Source organism: Carlito syrichta, unplaced genomic scaffold (genome assembly GCF_000164805.1).
Source record: "Carlito syrichta isolate Samal-C Ts95f unplaced genomic scaffold, Tarsius_syrichta-2.0.1 Scaffold307751, whole genome shotgun sequence".
Taxonomy (NCBI): domain Eukaryota; kingdom Metazoa; phylum Chordata; class Mammalia; order Primates; family Tarsiidae; genus Carlito; species Carlito syrichta.
Window position 1 is genome coordinate 115,947 of NW_007251847.1, and position 17,725 is coordinate 133,671.

General features: G+C 35.3%; 1 protein-coding gene across 1 annotated transcript in view; it reads left to right on the plus strand.

The window, feature by feature from the left end:
- The window catches only part of TBC1D19 (TBC1 domain family member 19), a gene marked incomplete at its 5' end in the record, with an annotated part of 142,504 nt that overhangs the window by 107,996 nt on the left and 16,783 nt on the right, over window positions 1-17,725 (plus strand). The window contains 2 exons of the mRNA XM_008064591.2: window positions 12,588-12,620; window positions 16,946-17,055. Of these exons, the coding sequence (XP_008062782.2) occupies window positions 12,588-12,620; window positions 16,946-17,055 (143 nt within the window). The remainder of the gene's footprint in view (window positions 1-12,587; window positions 12,621-16,945; window positions 17,056-17,725) is intronic.

Here is a 17,725-nt window from a genome sequence, read left to right on the forward strand (position 1 = left end):
AGACATTCAACCAATTAATCAATCAATAACGAACAAAGGAAGGAAAATAATTTCAGACATTGATGGACTAAACAATGAAAGGGAACAGAAATTGTAGGAGGTTGGAGTGACCATGGCTATTTTAGAAAAAATAGTCAGGAAAAGTACCTCTGACAAGGTGAAAAGCGAACAGAGATAGACTATGTGGAGTAACCCATGCAAAAGAGTGGGAGAAGAACATTCCAGAGGAAGTACATAACATGTCTAAAGGTCAAAGGCAGGAACAAACCTGATGTTCGGAAGAGCACCACTGTGGCCAGTGTGACTGACAATATTGAGCAAAACCCAGATACAAGATTAGGTGGGGGAGGTAGATGGGGCCAGGCAGTTAGGAAGACAGTGGATTTCAAGTCTTGTCTAGTTATCCAATGTCTGGGCTTCCTCGAGGACAGTTCCTATTGATTCCTTTTTTTCTTGTGAATGGGCTATACTTTCTTCTTTTCATGCCTAGTAATGTTTTCACTGTTGAAAACCAAGTATCTTGAATATCATAATGTGATATCTCTGAATGTCATTCTCTCCCGTCCTCAGAATTTGTTGTTGTTGCCAGCTCTGGATTGTAGTTGTTTGCTTAATGACTTTTCTAAACTGTTTTTTATAAAGATTGTATTCTTTGTCTTAGGCGCCAACTGAAGTCTTTGTTCTGTTAGATTACTGGTCGGCTAATGATTTGACCCAGATTTTCTTAAGTGTCTGGAACCAAAAATAAAAAAATACTCTCCCAGACTTTGTAGATTGGTTGGGTGTTGAGGTACTCCTTCAAGGCATATCCAGGCCATTTACAACTCTGCCTCAGCCTTCTCTTCCTGCTTGCACAGAGCCTAAAAAGTCAGTCAGAGATGAAAGTCTAAGGTTTTTTTTAGATCTTTTCTAGATTTCCCTGTTATGCAGATGCTTTTTAAAGCCCTTGTTCCGCCCCCCCCACATCTAATTACTTCCTCAGCCTCTTTCTTCCCAGACTCCTCAATCTGTCTAATATTTGCCCCATCTTTTATGCCTTTTTCCAGGTGGCTATACCTAGTGTATATTTTCCTTTAATTCTTTTGAAAAATGCCTTCTGGCAGGCCACTTCAGTCTGAAAAGCTCTGAGATGAGGCAGGTGAAACAAAGGCAAGCTCCAGAGCTGATCTTTCAGGTAACTGCTAGACAGGTCAAAGCACACAATCATAATTTTTTAAATACAAGATCCCTCTGGTGCCAGTAAACTGCCCCAGGAATGTGCAGTCTTTATGGCTGATGCTAAGCTAGGAAATAGGAGATGGTAGACAAGTAAATAAAAATGCCATAATGCTGTCTTGCCAAAATTATTTCCTCATAAGCATTCCCTTAGTTGTTGTAAATTTCTTATTAGATTCCAGAGTTCAAAAAAATTGATTCTAAATGTTCTTTCCAACTTAACCGTTGCTTTAATGGAGTTTGGGAGTTCCTTATCATAGTCTTCTCAGTGACATATCTCTTCCAAATACTGATTAATACTTTTGAAAGACCATCCTGACTGCTGTGTAGAGTAAAAGTGTCATTGGGATATAAACTCCAAGAGAACAAAGACCTTAAACGTTTTCATTACTAACATTTCTGGCACCTACAGTCATGCATGGCATAAAGTCTATGCTCAGTAAGCATTGAATGAGTGATTGAATGAATGTAGAATACAGAGGAATAAGAATTGAAGCAAAACCAGACTTAAAGAAAACAAACAACAACAATAAAAACATTAGATCTGCAGAGACTTAATTATAAGTGATAAGTAACCATGATAATTTGTTAATACCATTTGTTTCCTACAAGACAGGAGAAAATAATTAATGGCTAATGAACATCACATAGGGGAGTTTCAGGATTCTTGAGCAGTGACTTTTAACTGGGGCAATTCGCCCAACACATATATACCGCGCCCCCCCGAATATTTGGCAATATCTGAAGATGTTTTTCATTGTAACAACCAGGGGTAAGGGATGTTGCTAAACACCCTACAGTGTGCAGAGCAGTCCCTTATGACAAATATCAGAAAAGGCTCAACCAGTTTTTCCAGCACCATTTACTGAATAGATTCTCCTTTCCCCAGTGGTTGTTGGTGGAGGCGTTGTCGAAGATGAGTTGGTTGAGAAATTGAGATTTTGCTTCTGGAATCTCTATCCTGTTCTGTTGGTCTGTATGCCTGTTCTTGTACCAATACTAGGCTGTTTTGATTATTGTAACTTTATAATAAAGTTTAAAGTCTGGACGTTTGATATCTCCTGCTCAGTTTTGTTTGCTGAGGATTGTTTTGGCTATTCATGGTTGTTTGTTTCTATATGAAGGTCTATATTGTCAATTCCAGGTCTGAGAATACTGCTGCTGGCAATTTAATGGGTATTGTGTTAAATCTGTAGATTGCCTTGGGTAGGACAGACATCTTAACAATGTTGATTCTTCCAATCCATGAGCATGGAGTATTTTTCTCTTTGTTTGTGTCATCTTTGATTTCTTTGAACAGTGTTTTGCAGCTTTCATTGTAAAGGTCTTTCACATCTCTGGTTAGGAAGATGCCAAGGTATTTCATTTTTTGTGTGGCTATTGAGTTTGGGATTGTGCTTTTTATTTGAGTTTCTGTTTGTTTATTGTTGGTGTATAGAAATACAACTGTCTTTTGCACATTTATTTTATACCTTGAGACTTTGCCAAAGTCCTTTATTAGTTCAAGGAGGTTTTTGACAGATTCTCTTGGGTTTTTGAAGTATAGGATCATGTTGTCTGCAAAGAGGGATAACTTAAATGGCTGACCACATGCAGAAGATTAAAAAAAAGACCCTACCCATCACCATACACAAAAGTGTATGGATCAAAGACCTAAACGTAAAACCTCAAACTGTAAGAACCTTAGAAAATGAAGGGGACACTCTTATGGAAATTGGAACTGGAAACCAATTCCTGATCAAAACCCCAAGTGCCCATGCCATAAGAGATAAGATAGACAAGTGGGACCTCATCAAACTGACAACTTCTGCAATGCCAAGGAAACCATCAGAAGAGCAGGGAGACAGCCCACAAACTGGGAAAAAATATTTGCCAACTGTATATTTGACAAAGGCCTAAAATCTAGAATCTACAGGGAACTCAAATACACCCAAAAGAAAAAAACAAACTGCCTCATAACAAAGTGGGCAAAAGATATGAATAGGCACTTCTCAAAAGGAGACATATGAGCAGCCAACAGATAAATGAAAAAATGCTCAACCTCATTAGTCATCAAAGAAATGCAAATTAAAACCACACTGAGATACCACCTAATTCCAGTCAGGATGGCCATCATCAATAACTCAAAAAACAACAGATGCTGAAGAAGATGCAGGAAAAAGGGATTACTTCTACACTGTTAGTGGGAATGTAAACAGTACAACCTCTGTGGAAAACAGTTTGGCGATTCCTAAAAGGTCTAAAAATTGACCTTCCATATGACCCCACAGTACCCCTACTGGGAATATATCCGGAGGAACTCAAGTCACTCTGTGAAAAAGATACCTGCACACACATGTTTATTGCGGCATTGTTCACAATAGCAAAAACATGAAACCAACTGTGCTATTCATTGAAAGAGGACTAGATAAGAAAAATGTGGTACATATACACAATGGAATATTACACAGCCATAAAGAAGGACAAAATTATGAACTTCACAGCAACTTCGATGGACTTAAAAGTCCATACTACTGAGTGATCTATCACAGAAACAAAGAACTGAGTATCACATATTCTCACTCATAAGAAGATCTTGAACAATTATGATAATAATATAAGAAAAGGATTGTCAGTAGTGGGAAATTGCTGGGAGGGGAGGGATAGTGAGTGATTGTCAGTAGTGGGATTCTGCTGGGGGAGGAGGGGCACTCCTCATCAACGAGGGTACCTGCATAATGAACATTTGTACACTTAACCCTGAATTGTACCCCACATCTTTAAAATAAAAAAAAAAAAAAAGAGTGAGCCACACATGGCCCTGAAAAAAAAGGCTCTTAGAAGAATAATTGAAATATATCTTCTTAAATCTTCTTGAAAATGTCAAGTTGATAAATAGCAATGTACTTTTTCATCTATATTAAATAAATTTAAAACATTTCCTATTCCAAAATTCACTTGAAGTATAACTTTAGACAAATTTAAAACCTCACTAAGATTTTATTTAAAGTACTATTTTTTAGATTGATGTTTAAATATGGTTATGTTCTGTTGTTTTCAAAATCACAGTCTGATGTCCTAATTCAGAAAGATAATGGAAATAGTTAGAAAACAATTTAACCATTGTTCTAATCTCTACTCTTATTGATTTGTAAGCCACATGAGGAGGAGAATTAACAGAGGAGATGATTATTTCAACAGATGAATTAAATAAATTGTACTAAGTAACCCCAAATAAAAGAGTGCAAAAATTTGCTTTTGATTGAGGTGAAGTCAAAGTGAATCAGATTATAGTGCAACTCTAAATGAAGGGAAACTATTTAATAGGTGCAAAGCATGTTAATATTTAGGGTATTTTCTGAGTCATATTTCCTATTTATATCTCATCTAGTTCAAGATTTATTTTTGTTGACAATGTTTGCCATTCTATGCTTTGTCAAATGCCCATTAAATCATCACTTTATAAAGTTACTCATATTGAGTGGGATAGGAAGTTAATATTTTAGACTTTCTTCAGATGCATAAGGGAAAATGAAGATCTCAGAATGATTCCTCACAGCCGACTTATAGAACACTGGGGCCAGAAATGAGATGTGTCCCCAGCATCCTGATGCCTGCTGGAAGCGCACTCTTGGGTGGTAGCCAGGTGAATGAAACTTGACTCTCAAAAGGCTGAAGTGATGAGAGGCAAAGGAAAGGATTTTGAAGAACTGGCCAAGAATATGACTACCTCTAAGATCAAAGAAATGTTCTAGGTGGTATGCACCCTAGAGTGTTAATGGATTCTTCACTGCTTCTTATGCCTCCGGATTTTGTTTGCCAGAATATGACTTTATCCTTCTTCGACAAAGTGGACTGTGTAGCCTTTTTTTGGAGCCTTAAGCTCTGGCTAATCTTGGCTAAGCTGAAGTATATCCTTATCTAATACTGACAAAAAAAGATTTTCTTAGGTTTAAACTGATACTTAAATGTGGTACTTTCCCTTCCGAGAGCATAAAGTAGATGTGAGTTATTGAGCATCAGCTGTGTACTAAACACCATACTGGCACACTTTAAATACATTAACTCATTTGTGCTTTAGTGCAACCCAGTGAAGCTGATCTTTTTATTTCTCTTTTCAGAATGGAAATAGGAATTGAGTGGGGGTTGGTAACTTGTGTGGAATCACACAGGATTCAAATTCATGGCTGACTTCATTGGTCACTTATTCTTTCAATAATTACTTATCGAGAACTTCCTGTCCTATATCTTATTTATTTCTAAGTGAATTTTATACTTTAATATTTTATTTATAATTTTTTAAATAAATGCTCAAATTTCTACCATTAGCAACATATATTGAGTATCTCATTTGTCTAAGTTACCGTGCTAGATGCTGCATTTCATACACGGAATGAAAAGTGGTCCTTTCTTCAAATAGCTTGTGGCCTGGCTACTTATAGAGCAGCTATAGATTTCAGAACTTGGGGGAGATGTAGTGAAAGTGCAATGAAGCATGTCATCTTAATACTTGCAGCCCTTTTTGTTGCTTGGCAGTTCACTCATTCATTCATTGTAAACTTCCTTATCAAAAGTGCCTTGCCCTGACTGTGGGGTGTTTCTACATTTGACAGATTCTTACTAAATATTTGGAGAAGATGAAAATAATAATAATAAAGTCCTCATTTCTGACTACTTTAACCTGCTTGTTGAAATGTTTCTACAATGTGGCTTAACAGAGGAAGTGGCTTAACAAAGGAAGGCAAAAGTATTTTTGAAGTAAGACTATAGGGGTATATACAATAACAATCTGCTTTGAGATTTAATGTTTAGAAAGATATATACTTATACTTCTGTAAGGTATCAAAATATGCTTTCTTTTTATTAACTTATTTCTTGCTCTGAGTTTTTCTTTCACATGTTAACATGTTTATTGTAGAAAAATTAGAAAAGACAAACCTTTTTATTATTTGTTGAACATTTACAATTAGTAAAGTAAATAAAATGAAGCTGCAAAGGGGGACAGTAGAAAAAGATGGGTGTCGCAAGAAGAAAAAGACTCAATCAAAGAACAGAGAGAAAGATTGAAAGAAGACAGACATTCTTTGAGCTCTCCTTCTAAGTGCTCCCTGGCACTGGAGCTTGTAGCTATAGTGTCATTATGAATATTGACCTTTTAATCTGGTTTTTAATTTTGCCAGCTTTTAGAAAGCAGAGGACCTTTAACTTAGTAAAGAATCTTATCATAAAGGGGTCAGTCAGCTTTTGCTCGCTATATGATGTTGCCTTTAAGCACAGTGGTGTATTTTTATTCAGAATCGTTCTCTTTTATCAAAAACCTATGGAAATAAATGTTCTGGTATTTAAAAAAAAGAATCTTACTGTTAAAAAATCCTCATGTGTACGGATTTCTTCAAGTCTCACAAATTTTTCTATATTTATACTAGATGTAATTGTTAACATCAAATTTTAGAGTTGTGCAATACTTTACAGGCAATCTTAGTCTCTTTATGTGTCAGTCAGTTATTGAAACTCAGGAGGTTGGATGACTTTCCTAAGGTTGCCCTGATGGTTTGTATTAAGCCCACAATGGAATTTTAATCTCCCAACTAGAGACCAGTACTTCTCTTGCTGCTTCTCTATCCATCATTTACTCATCTATTCATTCAGCAAAGATATATTCATATCAACTATGTACATGGCATCATGAGTTGTATACAAACATGAATAAAACATATTTCCTATTCTCTAGAGCAATCTGTTAAAAAGCTAATTGTAACACAAAATATAGGGAAATTATAATGTTGGAGATATGAATAAAGTACCATGAGAATGCATAAGAATGAAGATTTACTTATGATTTGGAGATCAGGAAATGTTTCTCTGAGGTTGTAGCTGACCTTAGTAATGTTTTGATAGCTGAGTAGGAAACAGAATGATCAAATTCAGAGCTATCAAAGCATGGCGATATTGGTGGTGATAAATAATCTCGTGTGGCTGTACTGCAAAGGGTATAGACTGGATGTCAGGGCTGTCAGGTAGATGGGAGGCAGGTAGATGGGAGGCAGATGTTATCTCAAGGCTGTCAGGTAGATGGGAGGCAGATGTTATCTCAGGTTACAGGCCATAATCCTGAATGTTTATGGCCAGATCAAAGGTTTTGAATTTCACTTTGTAGACAATTAGCCTATATTGTAAGACTAGAATGTGAATTTTATAAATTCAGGGACAATGTCTTATTCATTTTACTATCTCTAGAGGCGACAGAGTAGCCTTTTAAATATTGTTAATTAGATGAGTAGGAAACTCAACAAATATTTGGTGGATGGATAAATGGTCAGTCAGTGAAAAACCCTCAATGGATGTAAAGGTCTTCTTCACGGTCTCATCAATATTTTTGGAAGGTAACTTGAGCCATTTGGAAAGTCGGTTAGAGAGAGCTGAGAGTATGGAGGAAGAGATACTAATTAGGAGGCTCTTGTAGAACTATAAGTGAGAATTCATCAGCACCAGAATTCAGTCCTTGGCAGTAAGGAAGGAAATAAAAGATTAGTAAAATGGCAGAAATAAATTCTAAAGAGTATTCATTCTGCAAGCATTTAGTGAGTACCTGTTATATTCTGGGTACTATGCTTATCTCTCGGGATAGAGATATATAAATTAAAAATAGTTCCTATGCTCAAAGGATTAATTCTACTGGGAGAGAGGAAAATAAAAAATGATTACAAGACATTAAGATAAGTGAAGAAATACCATAATTTTTAAGTATTGACTGTGCTAATCATATTACAAACATCATTATATTTAATTCTGACTACCTCTTTAGTATTATTCATACTTTATTGGGGAAGCCAGGTCTATCCCTAATCTTGGCAGGGCCCAGGGCAGGAGTACAAATGGAGGGCCACCTACCAAAGTCTAAATATTTGAAAGTTATAAACGAGGCTAATAAACGGATAAAGTCTAATCTGTCTTCTTGCCTTGACACATATACCTTCATAACATACTAGAAGGCCAGGTTCCAATTCAGAATTCTTAGACTCCTCAGCCATACTAGCCTGTGGTATCCTCACCCTCTTTTCATCCATGACTTCACTCCACTTCTTGGACAGGCTTCATGAACTTGTATGTGAACTTCCTTGACTGCAGGTCCCATCTCTGTTCACACCTTCTACAAATAGTCACCCTTTGGCCATCTCTCTATCCTGGGGTACACATAGCAGGAAAGTGGCCTCACCAAAGAGAATATGTAGGCCCTGGAAGCTGGCCTAGGGGTCTTTGGGCTGAGAATTTCCATCTTGGGCACCCCGGGTGTAATCAGAAAGAAGAGACATGAACTGTAGGTCAGGTATATAGCCAGAGTACCAGAGCAGGGCCTCCAGTCAAGCCCCGCCTGCCAGTCTAAGAGTAGTTTTGGTTGAGGAAGCAGGCTAAGTAATGTATCTCAATGTCCACAGGTAGAAAGTGGTGGAATCAGAATTGCAGAACTTTATTTAGGCACACAGAGGAGTATTACCTCAGTCAGTGAGGACAAGTCACCTGATACAAGAGTACTGATGAGCGATTGCTTAGGGGTGGGAGGGTTGGGGCTGTCAAAGAGATCTTTCTAAGAGTAGTATTGCTTAAAATCTTGAAGGACTAGGGCAGGCACAAGACTGGAAGTGGAGGAGAGCATGCCTACCTGAGGTGGTGGCAATCATTTTGACAAGATTAGATCTGTGCTTGTTGTGCAGGGAGGAGGAATAAAGATTGAAGAGTTAAACAGTTCTTATCCAAAAGGGAAAGGAGAGGGACATAATCTCATTTAGGTATAAGGGCTGAAGAAGAACTAGAAAGCAAAGAAGACTCAAAACTTTCTCTCTTGAATGACTAGGGAGGTAGTGAGTCATTTACAGAAATTGAGTCCAGAAGGAAGCTCGGAATATTGGGCTATTAAAGTTGGACTTATGGGTTAATAATGAGAATACTTATGGAGAGAGAAACAAGTATGTCAGAGTCTTGCAAGGTAGTCATATTTAAGGAGTGGGCAAAAGAGAGAACTAACCAAAACCAAAACAGAGCAACACCAAAAAGTGAATAGCAGAAGTTTTTAAGAGACAAGGAGCTTGATCTTCATAGTGCCATTAGTGCCATGGTAGGCTAAGTTTAAGAAGGAACTTCAGTTGCTATGAAGCAATTAAGTATAACACACAAAGAGAGGAGGCCCTTCAATTTGGCAATCAGAAATTAGGGTCCTAGGGATGTAAAACAGTTTATAAGCATGTGATAGTAAACAATGAGGAAATAAGGGAGCGAATAGTGGTAGTTTAAAAAAATTATGCTTGACTTCTAGGAAAGGAGAGAGATTAGAGATTTGTTTGACAGGAAAGTAGGGTCCAGGAAGAAAATTAACTTATTATTATTCTATGTGAGGATATTTTTAATATCCTTGGCTGAAAGGATGCAGTGAAATAGGACAGACTAAAGATATGAGTTCTCTGATAAGTCCTACACACCCTCTGCCTCTACTTCATTAGTAGGCGCAAAGAGCAGATCTCACCACTGTCCACCTTAAGACTCCCTATCCTCAAACTTAGCCCTTTTTGTTACAATCACGTGACACTCAGGGATTTCTGGTTACCACTCGTCAGATGATTCTCACCTCCATAGCATTACTGGCTCTTTTATCATTAAGGACTTCTGCAGCCTCCCCTGGTCTTGTCCTTGCTATCCTCCTAAACCTTTATTATTTTTCTTCATAGCACTTACTACTCTCTGACATACATTCACTTATTTTTACTATGACTGTTTTGTCCCTAATAAAAAGGCAACTATAGTTCTTAGCACAGTGTCTGACGCATAGTAGAGACTCAGTACATATTTGTTGAATGAGGCATATAAAACAGAGAAGAAGGGATAATTGATGGGGCAGGATTCCAAATTTGGGCTTGGCAAACTTTCTGTAACTGGCCAGATGGTAAATATTTTAAGTTTCGCTGGCCACAAATGGTCCCTGTTCCATATTATTCGTTGCTGTTTTCATAAATAGTCCTTTAAAACATATAAAAGTCATCTTTAGCTAACAGGCTGCACATAAACAAGCCGTGGACCTGACCATTCCTTGCCAACCACTGTAGAAGTCAAGGAAAGAGGATTTAGAGTACAGGTGAAGATTTTGGGTGGAATAGAAAAGGGATACTTCTGCCTCTGAAACTAAAAGTGAAAAAACATGAAATATAAAGAACAGACAAGTGAGAGTTCACGCCAGTGGCATCAGATGCCTCCTAGTGAGGGGGAAGTGAAGTCTGCAGTTTGGTTTTAAACACTTGAGTGGGAAAGTTTTGAAAGACTAGGATGGCTAATCAAACAGAGATGGGTAAGAAAATTGATAAGCAACACAAGATTCAGCCAAAGTTGGACAACATGAATCTGTGTGCTACAAGACTGGGGAAAAGGTTGATCCTGAGAATTCTAGCTCATGACGCTTAAGATGATGCTGCACAAAATTTAGAAAATGGTTGATCCCTGGCATACCAGTTCAGAATAATAATTGGTTTTCCTCATGCTATTTTTGATAAAATTGTTTCTAGAATCAGCAAAGAAATATGAACTAATTTGTGAATCATAATATCAACAATTAACTTTTATGTTTATTAATAATAAATAATCCTGAGGTATTTAAATCAATAGCCTAAGCCATAAGCTATTTATTTATTAATGGTTATCACATTTAATCGTGTCATGTAAGTTCTGGCATCATATCTGACCTACAGATGGGGAAGTTAAGAAATGTACACAAAGGCATACAAAGTTCTTAAGTGATAGAAGAAGATGAACCCAAACAAGTCTGTCTGATGTCCAGTCTGTGCTCTTAACTTATCATAATAAAGTGCTGATTAATGATTAATATCAATGTGAAAGAAATCTCTCATGATAATTCCTGTCCTCACACTGTCTTGTTAAGCAATCTTTATATTGCTTCCAGTGAGGACATAGATAGTGTACTTATAAAATTTTCCAGTAAAATGGAACCAGGAGGACTTGGGAATGTATTAGATAACAGAATCCAGGATTAGTGTCTCCAATTGGAATGCTTCATCAAAGAAATGTAATAGAGGTAAAAATATAATCTTTTGCTTAGGTCCAGAAACAACTGCCGAAGTGCACTGTCTTAACTGTGGGGTGTGTAGGGAGGAAAAATACCTAAAGGTTTTAGTTGCCTCACTTTAAGCACCGATGAACTGCGATTTGTCCAGAGGAAAATAAAATAGGGAAACTATCCAAGACCACTTCATCTGAGGAACAATTAAAGAAAGCCATAAAGTCTTGGCGCAAAACATCCTGATGGTGATGGGACTGGGGGAGAGAGCAGTGTCTTTAAATATTTCTGAAAGTTTTCATAGAGAAGATAAATTAGACTTGTTCTGTATGACCTTTGTGGTTGGAACTAAGAGTAATAGACAGGTATTACAAGGGGCCAGAGTTTGGCTCAGTATGAGAAAGAACTCCTGTTCAAAATCTTAATGAGTTGCCTTGGAAATGAATGCATCCCCCATTGCCAGACATGTTTTAAGGTGAGAGAGAACTATCATTTATTAGAACTTACTCCAGATGACCTCTGAAGTCCCTGCTAATACTAAGTGTTTGCCTTTGAGCATGTCAGATGAACAAAAAAGTAAACTTCTCAATTTTCTTCTCCACCGTATTTGCAACCTGATTTTGTAGTGTTAGCTGTATAGTGGTATATATTACAGAACTTCTGTTTTGAACCAAAGCTAAACAAATCCTAATTTTTCATTTAGAATAGGACAAGATGTTTAGCATACCATGTTAGACTTTGATTATTTCTTTGAAAAGGATGTATATTTTACTTGTGTATAATTCTTGCTAAAGATTATACTGAATTTGTACTGAATACTCCTGCCAATATTTCTTCTAAGCCACATCCCATGGTTAATTTTTAGTAAATTTACTAGGCACTCATGATGTTTTCTGTAAAGTGATGTTTTCAAGAAGTGCCTTGAAAACCTCACTGAGCTTTTAACAGATTAGATTCTAATATACAGAGTGAAGTTGTTTCCAAATGGACATAATCCATCGACTTTCTGAGACCAATATAATTAGTTCCTAAACCTCATTCTGTGATTTGTCGTATGTTTTTGTCCTGTTTTAGAATACATATATTCAAAGTTTCGATTTTCCAATATTATCAATAGAAAGTTAACTGATGTTTAAAACCCCCTAGTTTGCCTTTCTGAAGGTATTAAAAAACACTTTTTAATTGGTTACCATCAAGTCTTTCTGACATTCATGAACAAAGTTAATTCAAAAAATATAGAACCTATTTTCAATTGTAATCCTTTAAAGTTTACCCAATTATCAGTAGGTATATTGCTTACTGAAAAGAAATACTTTTTTTATTTTTTATTTTTTAGGTGTAATCCCTTTTCATGGATTTTCAATGTATGGTAAGTTGGGCTATAAAAATATCATGCAATTTTATTTGCTCATTTAAAAAATAATAACTGACAGAAATAAGTGTTTTTAATGTAGAAAGATAAAGTAAAATGCATACTAGCCTCCTGTAAAGGTTTAATTTTTATAATTATTGTTTTTATTACACTTTGGAAAATTAAACATAAAGATAACCACTTTAAATAAAATCACACATAAGTTATGAATATTTTTAAACATTGAGTTTAGTATTTGTATATGTCCAATTTAAAAATATATAAAAATAAAAGGTCGTCATAATTGGTTAGGTAGTGATTGCTTGACAATTGGAATTAGATCATACTGTAAAAGTGGAATTCACTGGAAACTAGAGATACATATTAATCTTTAGCTGTAATTGATGTAAAATCAAGTTGCTTAAGTTCCTGAACTAATTCTCATAAGAGTTTTTTTAAAAAAAAATAATAGGTCAGAGGGAATTCTAAGGAAAGGCAACACTGAGTTTGTGCTCATGATTTCTCCAGGCTACTGGCATGCACAGCAACGGTTAGGTTAGAGCAGTCGGCCTTCCCGAGGTACACATGAAGACACATGTACAGGCTTGAGAGCACTGAATGCCTTTCGGGCCTCCTGTCACTGAATGAGGAATACAAGAAGCTTCACGAAGATTAGCAAGAGGAAGAACATGCTACACCTTAAAAGCCACTTAATTTTTAAATTTTTATGTATTCCATATAAACTTGTTAAAGATTGTTCTCACCTTTATTTTTACCTACTACCTTTAGAATAAGCAGAAATACATCAATGTTTTACCTTTGTAACAAGAATCAGCAATAAATTAACACTTTTCTTTGTGTTAATTTAAGCACCTCAGTGTTCAGCATTAGTCACAGTGAATGATATCACTTGAAACTTTTAAAGCTAGCATACAATCAAAATAATTCAAAGTACCTAGAAACTTTACATTTCGCCATCTTAACGGTGTTGGCCACAGACTTGAATTAGAGGATACTCAACTTTATTCCCTTGAGCAACCAAAATTTCATAACATAATACATAATGTTATAGTGTCCCCACAGTATATTTCTCTTATAAACATGTGAGGAACTCAAAATAGAAAGCTAAAAAGATTAAGAATATTAATTTTTACCAAACCATAAAAAAGTTAGCCCTTTTAATATTCTACTTTAAAAATTCCAACTGCATGAATCTTTTTTTTTTTTTTTTTTTTTTGAGTTGGAGTCTCACATTGTCACCCAGACTGGAGTGCAGTGGCCACTCCTGGCCACTGCAGCCTCGACCTGCTGGGCTCTGGTGATCCTTCCGCTTCAGCCTTCCAAGTAGCTGGAACTACAGGCGCGCTACCATGCCCGACTAATTTTTTGATTTATTGTAGAGATGAGGTCTCACCAAGTTGCCCAGGTGGGTCTTGAACCCACGGGCTCAGGCAATCCACTCACCTCAGCCTCCCAAAGGTGCAGGATTACAGGCTGAGCCACCGAGCTTGGCCAGGAATTTTTCAAGTAAACAGTTTTTAGAAGTTGTGCTTGAATGATTTGGAAGATACTTGAAGTCACGAAAGTTTAAATCTTCTAGTAATTCTCAGTGTTCAAAATACATCATTGACAACCTCTGCCTATTCATATTTGGATAGGCTAAAGTTTATACACCCGAGGGGAAAACTTTTGCTAACAATGATGCAAGATATTTGATACAGAGTTAATTTATACTATTTTAGAAGATTATTTTGAATATCCACAGATACTTTACCAGCAACCACTTAATTTAGAACCAGTATACTAGAATAATCACAAATCATATCTAAGTCATTTTAGTGAGTACTTTGCTACTTCAGTTTCAGTGACTATATTTCTTTAAATTTGTAACACTAGCTAGGCGTGGTGGCAGGTGCCCTTAGTCCCATCTACTCGGGAGGGTGAGGCAGGAATATCGCTTGAGCCTAGGAGTCAGGCTTCAGTGAGCCATGATCATGTCACTGAACTCTAGCCTGGGTGTCAGAGTGAGGTACCAACTCAAAGAAAATAATTATATTCTTTCAAAAATTGATTCAAAACTTTTCTCTAACTTAAAATGCCTTCTGCTCTCTTATTTATGCAGATTATTGCAGTTTTATTATAGGCTTATGGTATATTATAATTTCATAAATAAATTACTACAGTATGATATTTAATTGGTTAAAAAGATAATGAGCTAAATTTTTTTTTTTTGAGTTGAAGTTTTACTCTGTCACCCAGGCTGGAGAGTAATGGCACGCTCCTGGCCACCACAGCCTTGACCTGCTGGGCTCAGGCGATCCTTCTACCTCAGCCTTCCAAGTAGCTGGAACTATAGGCATGCACCACCATACCCAGCTAATTTTTTGATTTATTGTAGAGATGAAGTCTTGCCAACTTGTGCAGGCTGGTCTTGAACCCGTGGTTTCAGGCAATTCTCTCTCCTCAGCCTCCCAGTGTGCTGGGATTATAGACATAAGCCACTGCACTCAGTCTATATTTATTTTTATAGACAAAACAAATAGGAAAATGCTTAAAATTAAGTTATGTATAATATTTTTTACATATTATATATAATGGACTAAAGCTTCCATTTCTTAGCTATATGAAGGAATTCAACATAAACAATTGTGATATCTTGAATAATAACTAATTGTAGTTTTTTTGTATCTTATATGTTTGCAGAAAAGTGCTCATTTAAAAATTTTTCCTCATCTCGTCACTGGAAATTATCATTAATAATTACTGAACCCATAAAGTCTTCAGATTCAGATGACAAGTTTTTACATATCAATAACTTTAAAAGTTAGAGGAAAAATATGCATTTTTTAAAAAGTAAATAAATGTCAAACCTTCACTTTGAATTTATAATAATTTATAATAATAGTATTTGTGTCACATTGCTTTTCTTTAGGCTGTTATTGCAATTAGAACATGAGTTATTATTTTTAATATATAAAATACTCTAACTTGGGATAATTGGGTAATGCATTTTGATAATAAATTTTAAAAATTACTTCTGAACATATCTGTCTGGTTTTAAGCTTTTACATATAACATAATATATTATATATAAATTGTTTTATACACACACACGTGCTTATTTTTATAAGTATTTAGATATTTACTCCTTAGTATTGATTTTATTTCATTTTTACTCTTCAGAAAAAGTAAAATTTCTGACTTGCAATGCTAGTTTTCAGTGAGTTATTCTTTAGTAATACTGTGTACCCCCCTTTATCCCCCCAAAATTGAATTTTTGTGTTTGTAAGCATTTAAAATATTTTACTACTTTTCCTTTCATTTTTTTCAAAAAGAGAGCTAAATTGGCCCACTGATTTCTCTTACTCAATGCCTACTGTCCTCAGCGCATTACCAACATTACAGAACCCCAGAACTTCTTACTTGTCCAGTTTAGTTTGAAATTACCCTGTAAGTGAGGCATTTTAATTAAAATTAATATGTAGGTAATGCAGTTTTATGTATATGCATTATTAATATGTTTATGCTGCCTAAAATTCTTGAAGCTCGAAAAGATGGAAAGCATTATCACGTTTGTTAGTGTAGAATAATCATGTGGTTGGTCGCTCTTCCAGATTAAAATTTTCTGACATTCAGCTGTGGGATAGCTGGTTGAATTGATCTACTTGTGCTTAATTCCTAAGAACTAGGGACAAAGGCACACTTAATTCTGCCTGTATTAGGGAAATATATCCTTTGCCTGGGGACTGTATTAAGTCGGTGAAAACTGTCTTGTTCTATATGAAGATATGCCAATATAGACCAATAGAGTAAAGCTACTACTCAAAATTTTTATTTTCAAATTGAATTAACTGAAGACTACGATTCTAAAATTTAGTCATAAATCACCTTATATTTTACATATCTGATTTTCAAAATTAAATACTTTGAAAAGTGACCTGAATTTTTTGTGGGACAAAGTAAAAATGAGTTGCCTGTTGCTTTCTTTCCACTTCAATTAAAAAAAGAGAGACTTGACTATATTTAGTTTTTTATAAGTTACTTCAAAATTTTTAATATTTCTGTATAATTTTATTATGCCATTTTTAGTCAGCTGTTAAATTGGAATTATAATGGTTTGTAATAATATTCTTTTCGTATCATATTTAATGACTGTTTGAACTTTACATGTGCATATATCCCTTTTTCCAAATAAAAAAATGAAAATGGAATGAAAAAAATTTTTAACTTGTCTATGAATGAATATTACTATGAAATATTGACTTATTCTTTCCTATTTCACAAATTTATTTTAAAAATTTTAATAGCTCTGCAGTATTATCAATTAATTTTTTTTCTTTCAGTTGCACCACTTTGTTTTCTATACCATGAACCTTACAAATTATATCAGATATTCCGTGAGATGTATGTGCGTTTTTTCTTCAGACTTCATTCCATCTCTTCTCATCCTTCTGTAAGTTCATAAAAGTTGGATCAAATCAGACACTAATCTGTTCTTTCTTTTCTTTAAAAAAGTCTCCTACTTAAATTAGAAAGCAACAGACTTTAATTTGTGCTGTTGAGCAACGTGTTTTTCTAGCATAAATGAAAGAGAAGATGAAATTGATATTTAAGTATTTTTGGTAACAATGAGAAAAAAGTACCTTATCAACTACATTTAAGTGACTTTTTATGTATTAAAAGAAAAAACATAGAATTTCTATATTATTATCCTTGACAAAAATGCCTGCCTTCTTTCCTGATTTTTATCTATGAAATTAAGTTAATAATACGTTATCGGTAGTACTGTAGAAAAGTCTACAAAGCACCCAGTGTAGTTAGCACTCAACCCATAGCAAGTGTTCAGCGTAGAAATGGTTGTTGTTATCGTCATCTTTTCTTTGCTAATGAAAATCAAACATTTGTTTGTCACTTGTTTGTCAATTTCATGTTTGGCTAATTACCAATTGTCATACTAGATATTTTCTTTTATTTATTCAATACAAAGCTCCTATGGCCTCAATATGAGCATCAAAGAAAAGCATATTAGAAATTGAACATTTTTATTTATTTTATTTTGGCTACTCCTTTACATATTTTTTTTTTCTTCCCATAAGCCTGAGTAAAAGCAGTGTTTATTTTGT